The 18,831-nt window shown below is 48.9% G+C and overlaps 1 protein-coding gene across 2 annotated transcripts; it reads right to left on the bottom strand.

Annotated features, from left to right (window-relative positions):
- Positions 1-1,756: 1,756 nt before the first annotated feature.
- Positions 1,757-17,226, bottom strand: LOC6555544 (homeobox protein vnd). Of its 2 annotated transcripts, none has more exons than XM_015153296.2 (3): positions 16,247-17,226; positions 5,415-6,094; positions 1,757-3,571 (listed from the first exon to the last, which is right to left on the bottom strand). In XM_015153296.2, the coding sequence occupies exons 1-3, from the start codon at positions 16,483-16,485 to the stop codon at positions 2,610-2,612; spliced, it is 1,881 nt and encodes a 626-aa protein (XP_015008782.1). In that variant the 5' UTR covers positions 16,486-17,226; the 3' UTR covers positions 1,757-2,609. The 2 variants fall into 2 exon arrangements, with proteins under 2 accessions (XP_015008782.1, XP_001982405.1); XM_001982369.3 differs by lacking the exon at positions 16,247-17,226 and adding an exon at positions 7,596-8,629 and having other exon boundaries at positions 1,777-3,571.
- Positions 17,227-18,831: the final 1,605 nt, after the last annotated feature.

Raw genomic sequence — 18,831 nt, 5'->3', positions numbered from 1 at the left:
CGGGACGGCGTCTGGGGATTCCGGGGAGAAGGCAATCAGCTTGGCGCAGCGTGTAAACGTCGCTGGTTGTCCAACAGTCAAACAGCCCAACAGTCCAACAACACAACAACACAACAGGCAGTGGAAATCGGGCTTATCGGGGGACTTTTGGGGATGGGAGTGGGGGGTTCGGGGGCGAGAGAAAATATTATTAGTTTATTTCACGATTGTGCTCCTGCCTTTCAGCCCAGGGCTATATCACTGGCCCACTCTAATCTAGATCATTGAATTGTATTGAAATGTACTCACCGGGGCCATATACTCGGTTTCGTAGTTACTATATACGCGTATACGGGCACAATCAACATCCTGTCCGCTCCGATTTGCGCGATACAGGTATGCAAATGATTAGGCCACGATTAGGGGCTGTATTTGGATCATTGCCACTCCCCTGCCACACATGTAACGTCGATAAGCCGAATCGATGACTTTATGGCCACACTCATGGATATTCAAATGGGTTATGGGCCCCATTAAAGGGAGCTGCAATTATGTACTTACTGCTGCTAATTCGTTGGCGGTTCCCGCTGGACAAATGGGGAACAATGATTGGGAATCGTGATGGGGGATCGGGTAGGGGCTCACTTAGTCCCCAGCTAGCCACTTGTACTGTTCAGAGATCAGAAGATCGCTAAAGCCTTCTCTGTGGTCAGTGCTACCCATTGGGACATTGAGATGGATCCGAAAAAACAAGTCGTTAAAGTATAATTAACTGAGTGGGGAGCAACCATAGACCGTGGCATATGGAGGGGCAATATTTATGGTACTTCAGCTAAAGTTGATGTGTTTATGGGCCGTGTAAAACGGTCTCGATTTTGTATACCCCTCTTCGCTATTGCCGGTCGCCATTTGGTGATTGTTAATACACGGCAAATATTATTTTCGCTGCTGATCGAAGCGAAGGTAGGTGGATGGACGAGCATGTGGGTCCACTTATCCCAAGTGCCAGTAGTCCATTGATGAGTAATTTAATTTGCCGTTTATTAGAATAGCACTCGTTGTATTTTATGAGATACTCCAGCGCCTCTACTTGACTTTGAGTTCTTTATGTGCCAACTGTGTCAAGCGGTGCAGAGCGGGATATCTGTGCCGCAGTCCATATCGTCCCAACTGATTTGCCATCGGCCATTTGGGTGGGGTGTATGGGTGGTTAATTGGTTCCAAATCGGAGCCCCCAGACAAGGTGCTCCACCTGCCGGGCCGAGATCCGATGATTACCCCGTATTTCCAGCCGGGTCCGGGCTCCCGTTATCGGCCCCACTGGCTTTATGGCCATTACCCTCATTCTCGATCCGCCGATCCACCGATCCACCGATCCACCGATCCGTCGATCCGTCGATTCCCGACCCGATCCGATCGGATCCGACCCGTCGAATACTGTTCTGGTGCCGTAATCAGGCGAACTGGACGGATTACGGTGCCAATCGCAGAACGGTAGCTAACAACCATAATCAAGACCATATTTATTGTTTGTCCAACTTGTTTATACGCCCGGCGATACGTAGACCACCGCCCCACGGAATGCGGCAGAGGGTGCCATTTACGATCCATAAGGCCATAAAGTGCATGGGGCCATAACTCTTATAACATAACAGGTTCAATGCATTGATCAACAAATTGGTCTTAGGCCTTTCCTAAAGCGATGTATACTCGTATGTATATTGAATCGTTCCTTCACCCCAAATTTGGTAAATTTGGGTAAAATAAAATCGTTTTGTTTAATGTATGTAATTGGGTTTTATTAAATCTCTGACATGTACTTTGCATTTTGCTGTTTGCAGTGATGTTTTGCTTTGTTGTCCATTTTGAATACATTTGCCTTGCCGTCTCTGCCTTCGTACTGTCCGGTTTTTTTTGTTACAATTTATGAACTCATTACTTGCTATAAATTCAAAGATTTTTACTTTCTATACACGCACACACTCACGAAAAAAATATGTGTTAGACTAAGTGCCTATGTTATATATGTATTCATAGAAAAAAAAAGGCCAATAAGTTTTGTCTAAAAAATTTGAACACTTATTACGCTTGAATTGATTATAGTATATAGTACAGATTTAGTTGCATATTGCTTATTATTATTTTCCCGTTTGAAATAATCTAAGCTTCATTTTTATAATATATGTACACATTTTATCTTTGGGCTTGGACTTAGGTCTAAAAAAAAATAAAAAAAAAATGGGTCTACTGCTAGATTTTATGCGATTTAAATGCGCTTGACAAGAGACACTAGTATAATGCAAATTGTTTTTTATTCAGAAGGACATGTAGTTTTCTTTTGTCATGGGCATTGGTCTGATATCCAGGAGCGGATATATGCATGTCATTTAGGTATATATATGATGATATATATAAACTATGTACAGAAACGACTCAGGGATAAGGGAGACTAAACGCTAGTAGGTAGTGGGGATTTGCATATGTTTCAATTACTTTTCCGCATTCTGTGACTTGGCTTCCTTGGGCAGCTGGAGGCCAGGTCTTCCGGCTCATCGCTCCACGGGCTGGTGGATAGCTAACCACCTATTGAAGTGCCCCCAGTCCCCCATGAATGCCAGTTCCTAGCAATATTAGGGCCACCAGGCGGCCCTCTGGGCGTGGGCGTGGGGATGGCCGTGTCCATGGGCGTGGGCGTGAAAACCGGCAGCCGCTGCAGCGGCATGTTGATAGGCGGCCGCTCCATTCAGGGCAACCAGGTGATGGGCGGCGGCATTCTGCATGGCGGTGGCGGTGGCTGAGGACACGGAAACGCAGTCGGCTCCCAGCTTGGAACTGTCGCCCAAGCAGGGCTTGCCGTTCCGCACCAGAACAGGAACGGCTACCCGACGAGGCGAGGGGAGGGCACTGGGGTGATGCGGATGGGTGGCATGGCCGTGCAGCAGGCCAGGATGACCCTCGTAACCCTTCTCGTTCTGCGCCCGCTTTGTCTTGTAGCGGTGGTTCTGGAACCAGATCTTCACCTGCGTCGGCGTCAGGCGGATCAGACTGGCCAGGTGCTCGCGTTCCGGGGCGCTCAAGTAACGTTGCTGTCGAAACCGACGCTCCAACTCATACGTTTGCGCCTTGGTGAAAAGGACTCGTCGCTTCCGTTTCTTGTTTGGCAGACCATCGGATCCGTTTGCGTCCCCGCCGCCGCTCCCGTCGGCGTCGTCCACGTCGTCGATGTCCTCCTCGATGCCATCTTCGTTCAGGCTGTCATCGTGGCCACTGCCCGCTCCATGGATCCCCTCGGCCTTCAGGCTGTGGTTATTGTTGTTTGTCGTATTATTGTTGTTGTTGTGCAGGGCATGGGCCGTCGGAGCTCCTCCGGCACCCCCATTACCCCCATTGCTCCCATTGCCGTTTCCCGAGGATCCGTGGAGGGTGTGCAGGGCATCGCCCACGGACAGTGCATCGCTATCCGCCGACCGGCTGTAGCTCTTGTAGTCGCCGGAGAGGGCAGGCGATGTCTGGCAATTGGAGCCTATGTAGGTGTAGGACACCTCCGAGGTCACTGGGGAGGTGCTATCCGGACTGGCGGGCTGCTGGGTGCCTGCAATCGGGAAGAAAAGATATTATGGTTTAAGTGCCAATTCTTCGTAGTGAGTATGTGGCTAAAACCGAGAGAAAACTGCCTTCCTAATATGCAGCTAAGTGAGGAATAAATTGTTTGGGATAGCCATTAATTTTATTTGGATTTTTCACAATGGACACACAGAATGGCAGGACAACGGCAGGGTGAGAGACCTGGGTGGGAATTTGTCAGCAATTGAAAAACCTCTTTAGCCGTAAATTAATGTAGCGACACACCCCTCCACATCCTCCAAGTGATCATGCAGAATTCGGGACAAAAAGGGGAAAGTCAGGATCGCAACTACGGCAATTGGATTAGGCGCAACATGAAGCTGTGGTCGGTCGCAAACGATCCAAATGTCAAATGCCAGATGTATGCACTCTTTATGGTCTGCAGCCTCAAACCAACCCCTGGCCATCCCCTGCCAGTTTCACCCTAACAACGCCAATTAGGCGGAGACGAACAGAGATCGCATACAAATACATATACTCGTACCTACTGAGGTGGGTATTCCCTTGTCGTCTACCTGAAACGATCGCTTCGATCTCTCGCCGAATGACTGCTGATCCTGGGCCTGTACTAAAAACTAGGGACCAGGAACCAGGAACCAGTAACCAGGATCCTAATGAAAGACCGACACAAAAACCAGACCTCAAACACATCAATGGTAGCCGGGGCTCTTCCGGTTCGCCCCCTTTCAAAAGAGCTCCGAACTTGCAGCAGATAGTGATTTATCGCCGGGTGTGGCTATTTCTGATATTCTGGGGCGGGATCTGCGGTTGCAGGGGCATTAGAGTGGGCTTACGCCACTGTTTGGCCTTTTCCAAAAGCGTTGGAATGCAACTACGCAAAATCAAAAAGATAGATAGAAGATAAATAGAATCCTAGAATCAACTCGTGCTGCGATGGCCTCGAAAAAATCTATCTCTTTTCGCCTTGTATGGCATATAATGACCTCGAATGTGTGTTCCACCTGGCCGGGGATTCCCCCGTGGGACATTGATAAAACAACAAATCCAAGGGTCGCAGGAGCTCCTAATGCTCATCTATCAGTCGCCCTGCCCGTGAAAGCCATACGCTCACCATGACAACTCAACAAATTAATAACTTAATATAATCAAAATGACTCCTCCTCGACTCCTTCACAGCTGTGGAAACTCCCAAAAAGAGCAGACAAAAAAAAAATAAATAAAAAACGGCAAGTGGGCAGCAGCTATAATTTGTAGCTAAACAATAAAGGAATAAAGGAATAATAACAGAAGTGGGAAGGGATGAGGCGGAAGTGCGTGCCATAAATTTCCAGGATGGGAAATGTTTGGGCCGCAACAACAAGAAGCGATCGAGCGGGCAGCGATTGAATGTCCTGGCCGAAGGACTCGACGGACTCGAAGGCTACGAAGGACACGAAGGACGTCAACTGGCAGAAAAACAACAGGGCTAATCCTCAAGTGTGAAGCGCATACAAACTATTAGTCATGATTAAAGGGGAAGCCAACCCCTGCTCCTTGATTCCAAGTTATATACCCATTTCGATCCGCAGTTAACTGCCAGCGAAAATAAAAAACAACAGGGCCAGCATTGAACAGAGCTAGTCACACCCTGGAAGCACGTGAATCCCTCGGATCCACAGGGTATGCAAATACAGCTGCCTCATCGCTCGACTGCTTCAACGTGAGTGGGTAGTGGGTCGTGGGTAGTGACGGAACAATATCATTAGTTGGCCAGTTAATCGGGGGTTAAATGCAGCCGAAGATTGGAAGTTTGAGCCCACTTCTTGGCCTGCCCAGGATTCAGAAGGGTATCGCGTGTGATCTAAACTCACCGTATAGCTCGTTCTCCTTGATCCACGCACTCCTGCCCGAGTGCTGCAGCATGGTCTGGGCCATGTGGTGGTACGAGGACATCTCGTCGCCGAAGCTCCCCGGGAAGTTCTTTGGCAGGTTGGGCAGGTATTGGCCGGCGGCCACGGCAGCCGCAGCCGCTGCATTGTGGCTGGCCAGCAGGTGGGCGGCGGCTGCGTTGGCGTGGGCGTGGCTCTGGGCCTCGCCGCTCTGGTGGTGCGTCAATGGGAGTGGGGCCACCGCCTGCTGATGGTGCTGCTGCGGGAGGAGGAGGTGGGGGTGGTGGTGCTGCTGCTGGTGGTGCGGATGCGGATGCGGGTGCGGGTGCTGTTGCTGTGGATGGCTCGGAGGGGCGTGGTGCTCGGTGGTGCTGTGGTGGTCCGCTTCTCCCGCTCCGCCGCCCGTTCCGCTGCCACTGTGCTGCTCGTCCACCGAACCGCCAGTTGGCGTGGGCGAGAGCGCCGAGGGCGAGGTGTGAGATCCCTGGCCGCGGTGTCCACTGGTGGACTCAGTGGCCGAGTGGTGGCTCAAGTCACTGCCATGTTGGGCGGCTGCGGCGGCGGCAGCGGCTGCATTCTTCAGCTCGGAGCCCTCCAGGTTTAGGATGTCCGATATATGGAAGCCAGAGCGTTGGGACGACGGCACCTTGGCATCGAATAGGCTGCAAGGAGATCAATATAATCATTGACTTTAATTGGACGAGGATAACCTTATAATACAATTCTAATTCAGTTGCAACTGAATTGAGCACCCAATCGCCTACAGTTTCCAGGAAGTGAAGGCAGAAAAGGTGCCTAAATCTGATGATTTTCGTGAGATTCTGTGCAGTTGCTTAATTGTCGTGTGATTAATGACTCCCCGAGTGATGAAGATGGCTCCTCAGCGGACTTGGAACGATCTTTTCCTGCTTCATGCTTATTGCAGCGACATCCTGTGTCAATCGCATGAATGGCGAATCGCCGGAAGGTTTGACAAAGGAAGGTCTATGGGTCGGGATATGCAAAGGAAACTACCTGCACTACCTGTAGCGCTCTGACTTTCACAGATTTCTGCACTTGCCGCTGTTGAGAGGCGAAGGAGGTGGGGGTGTGCATCGTGCGGAAAACGCGCACGTTTCCCCCGGAATTAACTTTGAATAAGTGCACCCAAATCGCTGGATTATTGACACCTAGTCCCGGCCAGAACCCGAGTTTTGATTTGCCTAATACCATCAACAATTAAACGCAAATCCGCCTCCTACGGATCGCAACTAACTGCTACCTGCTCGGGTCAGGGCAGGTCAGCACAGGTCAGTAGGGACTCTTTAGGGCGAAACAGGTCGTGCCACATGTTGGCGCAAGCTTGCTTGCTTCCGGTTTTCCCATTTCGAGTTTTCCCAAAGACCCGCAGACTCGCGAATTTCCCACGCTGTGGCCAGGCCACACGGGCATTCCCCGTCCTCCTGGGCGGAAATCCCATTGCCAGACAGTGTGACGCCAGTATCTCGACGGCATCTGAGTCCCGAGTCTGCCGTACACATGTCGCTGCCGATTGGGGTTTCCCTGGCTCTCACCTACGGGAATTTCTAAGCCAGGCTCGAACAGCAAGCCAGAATTTCCCAACCGCCAACCGCCAGGACCTTCAGTACTTGCCAGATCAAGGAGGCGGGGGAATTATGTCCTGGCTTGGCTAATTTAAAGAGCTGCCAGGATTAGCCGTACAAGTCCATCAGCTATATGGGATCTAAACACTAATACATCTAATTCGGAGGCAGAGGCTCGCAGGGTGTGATTTTGAGTTGGCGGAGCTTAGGCGAAGGCGATTGCAGGATATGGGCCTTTTGGGAAATCCATTCTCCCAATCATTAGATTAGCATTATTGCTGAATTGATAGAACGATATAGATCAATGGAAAAAATCAGCTTTCGACAAAGTGGTCACCAACGAAAAGCAAACGTATTTTTGGTCAGTAAGCTAGCTTTGATCCGAGGCATGTCCTTACTTTTCCGTATCCTGACCGCAGTTACAATTTTATTAACCAGATTTGTGAGTGCCATTAAAGGTCGAAATCGAATCGAATCTCCAAAATATGTTTTTCCTAATAAATAGATAGCTAATCGTAGGGGTCCCGACCAATCCAGGGGATCGATACCCGAATTATTCCTTCGGAATCCTTGTGCTTACCCGGGTAGAGCGTTTCGCAGGGCCGCCGGGTAGAAGGCGGCTGGTAGGAGGGCGTGGTTCCACGGCGGCAGCAGGATGGGCGACCAGGGCAGAAAGGGGGCGGCTGCTGCGGCAGCCACTGCCGCCGACGAAGGAAGCATGAGGCTACTCATGCTGTGGAGTCCCGGGAATCCGCTGAAGGCGGCTGCACCCGTCGGAATGCGGAGCTGCTCGGGCGCCAAGCCGGAACTGGAACTCGTGTTCGTGGGCACGGTGGTGCTGGCGGTGCTGAAAACTGTGGCGAACCGCTCGTGATCTCTGTCGCGCTCGTGCCGCTCGTGACGCTCCTGCCGCTCCTTGCGATCCTCCCGCTCCGCCCGATCCTCGCGCTCCCTCTTCCGCTCCAGCGAGGGCGTTGAGGTGCGTAGCGGACGCTTCGGCGTGGCTGGCGAGGACGGACTCACCGTGATCGCGCTTTGGGGCGATGCGGGCAAGCTGCCGGCGCTGCCCAGACCGCTGCTGTTGTCCCGCTCGCGATCTCGATCCCGCTTTGAGGGGGTCCTCTCCAAGGAGGCCGACGTGGTCATATCGCTGTGCGATATCGGGGAACCACTGTTTGATTTGGTACGCTGCGGCGCGGGTGGCGGCGTGGGCGGACTTTTGCGTTTCTCCGCCACTTTGGAGCTTTTACGGTGATCGGAGCACGCAAAAAAAATGTGTTTATTTGTGTATATTTAGTGGGTAGCACTGCGAAGATTTAAGCGGGTGTCCTGCTAGGGCAACTTAAATGCCACACATAGTTCGATTTAGGCTAATGTTTATCACCGAGAACGCTCGATAGTTCAAGGGTCGCGAGTCGATTCTCGATTTCTCAGTTGCACGGGTCCGCGGAGCAGCGCACTCTAAACATTCCAAACTGAAGTGTCATCAACAACTAACGAGGCATCAAGAACTCAACACGAGTCCAAGTCGCTTCAGAACAGCCAATAACCAAAACCCAACAACCAACGGCAGAAAAGTACCAGGTCGTATGCTCGGGGTGTCTTTGGCTATCACTATGTATGTGGTGCATATCTGTATCTGCATCCCTCTGCTATTGGGTACATAGCGCAGATACTCGGATAGTCGCACACTCACTCACACACAGGCACACACACGCACACAGCCAGACTGGAGAGACTCTCGGCTTTGTTGGGCGCGCTAAGTGGCTTCTTATGTCCTTTTCAACAAGGATACGGCAACAATGTGAGTGGCCTATTCAACCACCGAGAGAACCAACCACCATTCGTCGCCAGAGCGAGACGGACGATGTGAGCCGAGTCCTTATGCCGCACGGCATCCCGCTCTAACTCTTCCTGTTGCTTTCTCTGCCGCTCTCAAGAGTGCCACTTGAGTGAGAGTGTGTGTGTGTGTGCTGCAGCCTCTGTGTGGCTGTGTGTGTGTGTGAGTGAGTGAGTGAGTGAGGATGTGGATGTGGAAGTGGAAGTCGATGTGAGGCCATTGTAGCGCCTCGCGAACCTCCTTATACCCATCGGATTGACGTTCCCAGATTGGGATTCTGGGATTGGGCCGCTCTCTTCCAGCAGCGCTCTGCACTTGATGTTGTCAGCATTCGCCGCGTCATTTGATTGTATTTATCATTATCAGCTCTCTGCAGCTCTGGACTTCTGGAGCGTGAACTTTTGGCCCCGACTCGTGACTCGTGACGCCTCTGCGATGGGTCCAAGTGGGCAGGACAAGTGACTGCGACCTGCGACCGGTACTTAGCACTATAATATCAGATGGTGATATCAGCCATTATCCTATGGAGGAACGTGTGCGCTAAGAAGGGCTTGCTGGGATTACATTCGCGCTTTTCTATAGTTGGCTGTTTGAGGTACATGGGGATGCAAATGAGAATAATGAGAATCAGATCGATTCGTCACTAAAAATCTCTGTCATTGTTGGGTTAGAGATTTCTGGAGATTAGATTTGAGCAGAGCCCATGTGTAACTTTTGATTAGTTTTAACGAAATCTTTATTTCAGTTCTGAAAAGGCGAACTAAGAAAACCCTTTTTGAGATAGTCCTTCTTAAACAAGTGTAGATACGTTACTTTTGTGAAGGCCTTGTTTCTCCTCCGCCGTGTTAGTGGTATGCTATTATACTTCGCCATTTGGCTTACTTCACGGCACGTTCGTTGGGAATCAAATTTCTTGCGTGCAGCGGAACTGTTATAGACCACTTGGCCACTGACATAGGGGCCCTATGTACAAGGAGTGTCGCTGTTCGTGCAATTTGAATTCGATTCCATAAGCCAACTCGTGATTAGTGCAGATCCTTCACACGCCAAAACATGGCGTCGCTCCTAGAGAGGCTCCTGGCCTCGGGACACACCCCGGACACTCGCAGAGGCCCTAAGTAAAGTTGGGGAGTATGCATAATCAGCACGAGCACGACTAGCAGACAGGACAGCCCGAGGCAATTGAAAACATGGCAGGAGTCCGTTGGCACTCGGCCCCATTTACATACACACATACACACGAGTGTATCCATGTGCACATGCATATAGGGACATGGTGTGTATACGGAGGAAGGAGGGTGCTCGGAGCACCCTGTCCACGAGCATCCGCCCCCTGGAAGTGGGCACCCACTGCCGCTCGTGACGTTCGCACCATTAGGCGCCTCCATGTGGCAATGGAGGTGGTGAGTGGAGGGGTAGCATTTTATCTTGTAATAACCTCTGCCGACGACTACGCCGCCGTCCAAGTGGGCGCGTCATGGCAGCCTGGCCAATCGGAAGAGCGTGCGAGCAGTAGAGATATATGCACCGCGGGCTGGCGCGCATGTTTGGGAAATTTTGGTTGCGCCAAAGGACTTTTTCGGGGAAATTTTGCCATAATGCGCACGCCCATCTTCCCGGCGCTCGTCGTTGTTGGCCATTGTTATTGGGCTTAATGATGATGTTGCATTTAATATCAAAGTGAAACCTTTGTGTGCGTCGCCGTTGTTGTTATGGCTTAGCTTCCGCAGGAAGTTTTAGTATCTCATGGATTTATCTGTGTTTGTGTGCGCTGGCATTCGAATAACACACGAATTCAATTCGATTCTCGCAAAAACTCGTTTGTTTTTTATAGCCCTCTGCTCCTTTATTTGTGTATTTATTTATTTTTGTATGCATGCTTCTATATTTTCCGCACTTCAAACTACTTTGTTTGTGCTTATTTCTAAGTACAAACAACTTCAATTGCCGCTCTCGTCCTTGTCCTTGTCTTTCTGCTCGGCCTTTAGGGATTTGGGCATTCCCTAGTTTATTTTTATTCTTTTTTTCTGAATACATTTTCAATCTAGTTGCGTTAGCAATGGGTGGAGGACGGCTATTTGTCGCTGACATACACGAATAGTTCTAGATGTTCTCTTCAACTTAAAAGTGTCACTGACGTAATTGCCAATGCAATATCTCCAGTTGTTGCTTAAATCCATTTATCCTCAAAGCGCATTAATTAGTCTGCATAGAGCTGTTTAGCGCTGTTTTAATTGATTCTCAAAGTTAAGTAAGTACAATTCACGTAAAAATCACTGTTACGGTCTAGCTGCGCTGTTGAGATCCTTGGGGTCCAAATTGTAGCCTCTGCAGGATGCAGGACCAGCTGTCCTTTGGCAGTGTGATTTGAAGTGTGACAGCGTGCAAGCCCAATCGCAATCGCATCCGTATCCGACAGATACACAATGCACCAAAGCACTCGCACTCGCATTCGAATGCAATAAAGTAAGTTGGGTGTCACAAATCGCCGTTGTTAATCGCAGGCAAACCGCGCAAAAGACTTTGGGCCATTCATTTGAGTATATGTATGTGAGCGGGAACTCCGAACATAACAACCCCAATTAAACGCCTCGCCAGGCGTAAAAATCGAGGTATTTGGCAAAAGGTGTTTGCTTAACGCGGATACAATTAGGCGGCCATGTTGCACAGCCTCGAGCAGCGTGCCACGAACGCACAGTCACACACACACATGCGAGCGATCGGAGCCATTCACATACGCACTCGCACTACCACTGGCACTTATTCACACTTATTCATTCAGTAATTCATTTAATGCTCGTTTGGCTGCAGCCCCTCCCCCCTCCTTCGCTCATCCCATTGTCATCCATTTTAATTTACCTTCCGGATCTGCCTATACTCTCCCTTTTGACCTGACCCTCTACGCTATACGCTCTACTCTGTACTCTATAGCCCTACAGCCCTAGAGCTCTGCAGCCCCCCTCCCGCCTTCGTTTGGCCGGCTCCTGTTGTCAATTGACGTCCATGACAATTTCGGGTCTCCAATTCGTTGCGCGGAAGTGATTTACAAAAACCAAAAAATGGAAACGAGTTTTGCCAAAGGGATTGTGTATTGTATTGTTCTCCCGCCGGAAATGCATCATTCACCTATGTGTGTGCACACGAAAAAAGGTCTGAGAAATAAGTATATGTACTTAACCATAAGTCTTCCAGTGTTTAAAAAATGCGTGTTTTTTATTTCTCCTCGCTTCTACCAAACCTCGGCCAGAAATATTCGTAGTGCACTCGTAATCCCCGATATGCAGTCTTGATTTTAATAAGTATAGTATTATAATAAGTATATAAATAAGCTGCAGAAAGTGTGAAAGTTGTGCTAACTTCATCAATAGAAACTTCAACTGTCTTGGGTCTGGCATACATAGCACTATGTCTTTTAACAGTGTATCTCCCCATCCAAAGGGGATGCTCTCTGATTGATCCGTAGAGGTTTGTCCTCTGGTCAGTTGGGCTGGCGTGATCCTGTAGTCTGCTTCCGCTCTATTGATTCCTGCTAATTTGTTTGCTCAGATGAGAAATATGTTATGTAAGGGGATGGGTCCTGACAAGAAGGCGTTGCCCATGCAGCATAGAAGTCAAAAAGGACCTTCGAGATGCGAATGTACTCGTATCTCGGCAAATACAGCTGGTTATCTGTTTGGTTTTCTTCGGGCTGATCAGTCGGCTTGTCGTTTAGATATTCTTCCGCCTTTGGGGTGGCTTGTGATCCCGAACGAGCGAGAGAAGAAGATTTCCATTCTCGAGTCAATCCGAAGTCAATTTTAGTCAATCCATCAGGGGCTTAAGTCAGCTTAGGGATAAACAAACTCATTCAGCTGTTCGGCTTGATCAGAGTTTCACTTTTAAAGTTTAAAAGCAATTTTATTGCTTGCCAAAAAAAATCGATTTTGCATGCCACAAATGAATACATTTGAAATACAATTCCCTTGCAGCTTTCTGTCGCGCTTAATAACAAGTTACAAGGGTAAGAGAGGTTGGATCATTCTCAGGATCGTTGGCTAATCGAAGAGGACGATGGGCAAGGACGTGTGAGATGCGTCCCGCCATTGTATCTGCGCATTGTATCTGTGCAGCCATATGTACCTCTGTGCAGCTGTAGCATCTCGGTGAGTAGCGCCCCGGAACTTGACAAATGGGTTTTCCGCCTGCCTGTCCTGGTCTTTCCAAGTCGTTTTTTGAGCTGCACTTCCCACTGTGTCAGAGTTTGGGAGTTTAGGAGTTCAGGAGTTGTCGGGTCAGTTGGTCAACTCAGTTTGGTGCGGCCAACTTCCTTGCGCACTTCCTACTTCCTTCACAGCTGGGGGCCTAGGTCGGTCAGGAAAACCAGGCTCGGTCGATTCATTCGCAATTTATTCCAAATGCCAAGGCGATTCCCGCTAGCGTAAATGGTATATTTTGTATGAATGGCCCAGCGTGCGAAATGACCAGTTCATCGCTTTGTTCGCCTTTGTGTTGGTCCCTAATTTCATTTTTTCGAACATCACCTTGGCCATTGTGGTGGTCGATGGAGGATCGCATCCATAACTGCAGTTGGGTTGGCTCTAGTCCCTAGTCCCAGTTCCCAGTTCCGATCTCCAAATGGTATGCGATTCAGTGAAACAATCCTCGCCTTGTGCGTACTGCTTAAATTGGCTGAATGTGTTTTCAGACCCCTTCCTGCCCACTTGTCGCTAACACTTCAGGCCATCACATGCTTCGTTAAAGGCCTATCAAACGGAGACTTGAATTCAAAATGCCTGTCGCGGGTGCAAATTTCATTGTGTTATTTTCGCATCCGCCCAGCCCATATAGTGCATGCAATGCCGTTGACAAAGCCAGCTGACAAACTGGCATTAAATGTCACAAAGTCACGCGTCCGTGGCAGACTGCAGTTGCAGTTGCAACTTGCAACTGCAAGTAAATTGTATGAAATGTATCAATTTCTAGCCGTTGTTTGCGCCCACATGCATACATTTCTCTTCCCTGTGCTTCTCATTTATTAGTTTCCCCACTCCCACCCATTTTCCCGGCAAGTGGCCCTTTTTTTGACAGCGCCGTTTAAGCGAAAAAAGCTGATTTTTCCTCTTACTTGGCGGGTAACAGTTTCCTGATCGAGGACATGGACACGGAAAAGTGTGGGAGCATTAGAAGAAAACAAATTGCTGCTTTGAGTTCTCTTATTATTACGCTATTTAACTATTTGCATCATTTTGAGTATTAACTGACTTAATTGGGCAACAATACTGCGTATATTTTCAGGTCCTCTTAGCCACTTTGATGTTTGTGGAAAATAATATTGGATCGGAAGCAATGTGTCCACAAAAGGCTACAAAATGAGATGGCATTTGAGAAAATTCCTCAGGTAATTTAATGTATTTTATGCACATAGCTTCTGCGCAAAATATTTATAGCGATTTCATACTAATACTATTCGAAAGCAGCGAAGACAGGTGATTCGCAGGTCGGATATGTGCCCTGAAAATTGCTCTGAATTTTTTCTTGTGGGTTTGGGCTTTGTTTACTTCCTGGCTCATCGGTCGTCACCATCGTCGCGGACATGTGCACACATTCCCAGGCATTTGAAGCTGACAACCTTTTATTGCCATGCTCTTTCGTAGTTTTTTACGGCGCTGTTTTTTATATTTTTTTTTTTTTGGTTCTTGGGTTCTCTGGTACTTCAACGTCAAACTTGAATGACTTGCTTTGGGGACTCTGCGTTAAAATGAAATTATTTTTTCGAACCTCATATTTCAGGGAGACGAGAGTAGCGCGAGTAGCGCGTCCGCTTTCAGTTGTCCTTCAAGTTGCGCCCTTTCCAAAAACGGGGCTTCCGCACCGAGCGGAAAACCCAACCTGCCGCTCGAAGCTACGACTGCTGTCGCAGGGAAAATCCGAGATTGAAAGCGGGACTAAGCGCTGGGTATATGAGGTGTAGATGGTATATGGGTTGGGAGTATATGGGTTGCACATACATATACGATCCTGTGGTTCATCAATGAACACGGGTACCGATTCTGCTCACACATGACATAAAGCGCAAATAAATGGAATTGGTTTTATTTGGCAAACAGCATTATCCCGGATTATCCGAGGGTTCGATGCAACGATTATGGACAAACCCAATTAAACCCAAATTTTGCCTGTCGCCCCGTTTTCTCCTGTTTGTGTGATTTTCCAGGTGATTTCACTAAACATGTGTTTTGGTTTTTCAAAAACCCCGCTGTCGGAAAAGGTGACAAAGTGAATATAATGCGCATTGTTGCACTCGGGTTTTGGTTTTTGGCTTGGCTTGGCTTGGCTTGGCTGGACTGGACTGGACTGGGCTGGGTGTTACCACAAACGATACGTGTTCCAGCTTACCAACCAGTCAGTGCTGTGGGTCCGCCGGTGGATGACTATGAGTCCATTCACAGCGCTGTAACATTGGCTTACGATTGTGCGAAAATCAGGGACTGAGCCGAGAAGGGACCTCGTTTCGATCCGGTTCGGTAGCCAATTCAAATTCATTATGTTATATTAAATGTTAATGCGACGTGCCCTGATCCTGCTCCCGTCCTGTCCATTCTATTACCCGGCCGGTGTTTTCCTTGGCCCGGCTGTGTTTTCTTAGCTCATTTGAAATTAAATTGCTTTTAATTGCCTCATCGATTTCTGGGAAATATTGTGACACCTCCGTGCAGGTGCGTACACTCGTACATACATATGTATGTACTCCACAAGTATCGGCAATCCCCTGAACGATCAATGGAAAAGGGCAAGACCATTCAGAGAGTAAAAGGTTTCTGCTCGGTTCCTCAGTTTGCATTTACCAATTGATTACATACGTCTTGAAGGCCTGTCTTTTATCAATAACCAAATCCGTTTCCTAAAGATAACTCAGCTCCATCGCTGCAGATCTAATGTTACTACACCGAAGTATATCTCATGTGACCATTCAGGTCCGGGAATTGTGAATGAGAGATTGTGAACTGTGAACGAAAGATTCCTCGACTAGATGACACTAAAAATGCTCCATGTTCGATTGCCTGATAACAACGGGGTAATGAATGAATAAAGGTCTTTTGCGTGATGGCAGAAGCAAAAGAGTGGACAATTAAACACTGGTCAGGTGCTGTTCCTAAGGGGCAACTGCCAATAAAACTGCAGATATTGTTAGGCCTTGCACTGGAAATGTGGAATGCATTTATTCGCATTCTCCAAGATCGATAAAATAATTGCCAGAAGATTTACTTCCCATACAAAACACGCTTTTTAACAAGTTGGGAACTGTGCCTGTTCGCCGACGGCCCTTTATCGACTTCTGATTTCGGGTTCAGAAACCCGAATCCGAATTCCAGAATTTCAGAATCCGGGCCGTGACTTTCGGCTGTACTTACTCGTAGACATGCTTGTTGTACTCGTAATCCGTCTGCATGCAATAATCCTGTTGAAACACGTTGTTCGTGTAGTAGCCGCAATCCTCGAAGTAACCGCAATTCGGATTATAATTGCTCATAATTAGGGCTCTCGCGTGCGGAAAATCGCAACCGTCGGGAAAATCGTAGGGCGAAACGGTAACGGCAACGGTAACAGTAACAGAAACAGTAAAAGAAATTGAACAGAAAAAAAAGCTCATACAAATTGAACAGCGAGGTGGGTGGTGGGTGAACTACTGCTGGTTCACATTAAATGAATTAATTTATTTAGTACACTATTTGTCGACGAATTATATTTCTCTTGTGATGGGTTTTTAATGCGCGATCACTTTTTAATTGATGTGTGTGTAATTAGGCGACGAAGGCGTGATAAATTTGATTATTATAAGTCAGCTGCACTTGAGCGAGAGGTACATTTCAGTTCCGTTCCGTTCCGACGAGTATAGCGGAAGATATAGCGGCAGAAGATATAGCATAGAATTCGGATCGAACCCGGCAGTTGTGGCAGGCGTAGCGCGCGCTTTTTGACTGCCGCTGGCCAAATTCAATGGGCCATAAAAACGTCGTCGGCTGAAAAGCAACAATCTGTCCGCCAAAAGAGAGCGTCCGTTTGCGGCTCTGCCCTATCTCGCTTGCTCCTTCGCTGGCTATCTCTCTCGCTCCACAAGCGCCGATATCACTGCGATCCGGTGCTTTCAGCGGCACGGCGTCCAAAAGTGCCAACTGGCAAACTTGCAAACTGGCCAACTGGCAATGGAGTAACCCGGGGAGCCTGGACCCGCCGCCAGGAGATTTCGCGGCCCGAGGATCCGTTGAGAACCGGAGAATCGGAGAATCGGAGAACCGGATTGCGTAGAATTTGAGCGGCGCAACGGGGGACTCGTTGAACGGCACAACAATCACTTATTAAAGTCAAATAGGTATTAAGCAAAGCACACGCAGTGAACAGGAGAGCGTCGAAGGCAGCCGAGTTGAACAAATATCAATAGTGTACACAGAGTATCGATAAAGCTATCCCTGTAGGTGTGAGCTGCAGTTATCGCTGCCCCCTGTCCCTGCCCCCGCCCCCGCCCCTGCCCCTGCCCCGAATACATACACCCGTATTTGTATATGTATACATATGTACTGTATCTACACACATGCACTTAACTGGGCCGCAGTGATATATTCCAGCCGGGAGATACCCCCAACGCTCCAAATCGGACTTTTCGCTTATATTTGTTCTTGTACCTCTCATTTTTTCTGGGTCTTTGGCGATTCGCGGGCACGGCTGCAGTGCACAGTGGTGCCAGGTGATCGAAATGGACTCCCCCCAATGGATTTGCCCCCAGCGCCACGCTGGTCAGCCAATCCATTATAATACGATATGATCAGCAGGTAGGCAACTCTCCTGACTCTCCTGACCTGCTATCCCGAAGAAGCCACCCATCCCACTTCCATTTGCAATTGCAAAAGTAAGCTCCTCCCAAGGAAATACGCACTAAATCACCACCTAATCCCCGGTATCTAACCGCAACCTGTCCGCCCAACCACAACCACCTGGTCCGTCCGTTGGAGTCAGCACTTCTGAATCGAGTTGGTGGAATCGTGTTGGCTGCTCTGCTCTCAAGTGGACACTTTGGCAAGAGACACCGCGGAGCAGGCGATCGAATCCATTAGTGAGTGCGGCTGAATAAATTTCTCGAGTGCCCGCCGATGAATATCATAATGGGCAATGGGCAATGGGCAATGGGCAATGGACGCTCACTTGATGTTTGGGTAGCAGCTAACCAAGGTGAGGGACCACCACTACCAGGTTTAGCTCCCGATTCGATTTCAAGCAGAGCCATAAATTAATAAAAGCAAGACCCGAGCTATATTATGGCTGCATTACGGTAAATTGTGGCGCGTACGTTTATTGACAAATAATATGGCTGCTCGATCGGGAGTTCTGGGCTCCATAAAACTCCTGTTCGCTGCGTTTACTGTTTTCTGTTTTCTGTTTTCTGTGTTCTGTTTACTGTTTTCTGTTTTATTTTCGTTTTGCCTTTGTTTGCAATCGTGTCGAGGCGATACCGATATGGGTGATATGCTGGTGATAATGCCGCAGACACCGGGGAAGGCAGCGCGCAACATTTGTATGGCTATGAGCTATGAAAAGCTCCCAACGCCCGAGCGCCGCAGATTGATATGCTGCTGGCTAATCAGCTCAATTTAAATGTGGACTGCCTGTTCTGGAGTTGTAGCAACATGCTGGCCTCGTCTCGTTCGTCCGCTCGATTCTTATCGGCGCGAGAACGGGCTACCGTTTGCACCACCGTATCAGGGGGCCAGCTCCATCGCACTGCTGTTCTTCTGCTGGGAACGGGAACACCGCCCAGGTGGGGTGCCTGCCCGCTCTAGCCACTCTGCTTGTCCCTTTCGCACCCACTCGGTGGTTGGACCGCGAGCTATTTGTTTATGCCCTTATCTCTTTGGCTCGCAGCCCCATCGACCGCCCCTTATTTGTAAGCGATCTCAGGAGCCGTGCCAGCTATCTGAGCTATCGGAGCTATCTGAGCTATCTG

Source organism: Drosophila erecta, unplaced genomic scaffold (assembly GCF_003286155.1).
Source record: "Drosophila erecta strain 14021-0224.00,06,07 unplaced genomic scaffold, DereRS2 tig00000283-arrow-arrow-pilon, whole genome shotgun sequence".
NCBI lineage: Eukaryota > Metazoa > Arthropoda > Insecta > Diptera > Drosophilidae > Drosophila > Drosophila erecta.
Note: the sequence above shows the minus strand (reverse complement) of the source record. Positions and strands in the feature narration are given on the sequence as shown.

Bases quoted from the DNA above. Each gene is read 5' to 3' on its own strand.
- LOC6555544 (XM_001982369.3), bottom strand. From the start codon at position 8,161: ATGACCACGTCGGCCTCCTTGGAGAGGACCCCCTCAAAGCGGGATCGA. The intron at 6,095-7,595 runs GTAAGCACAAGG...ATCTCCTTGCAG, and splicing joins CTGCGAAACGCTCTACCCGG to CCTATTCGATGCCAAGGTGC. The intron at 3,572-5,414 runs GTGAGTTTAGAT...TCCCGATTGCAG, and splicing joins CAAGGAGAACGAGCTATACG to GCACCCAGCAGCCCGCCAGT.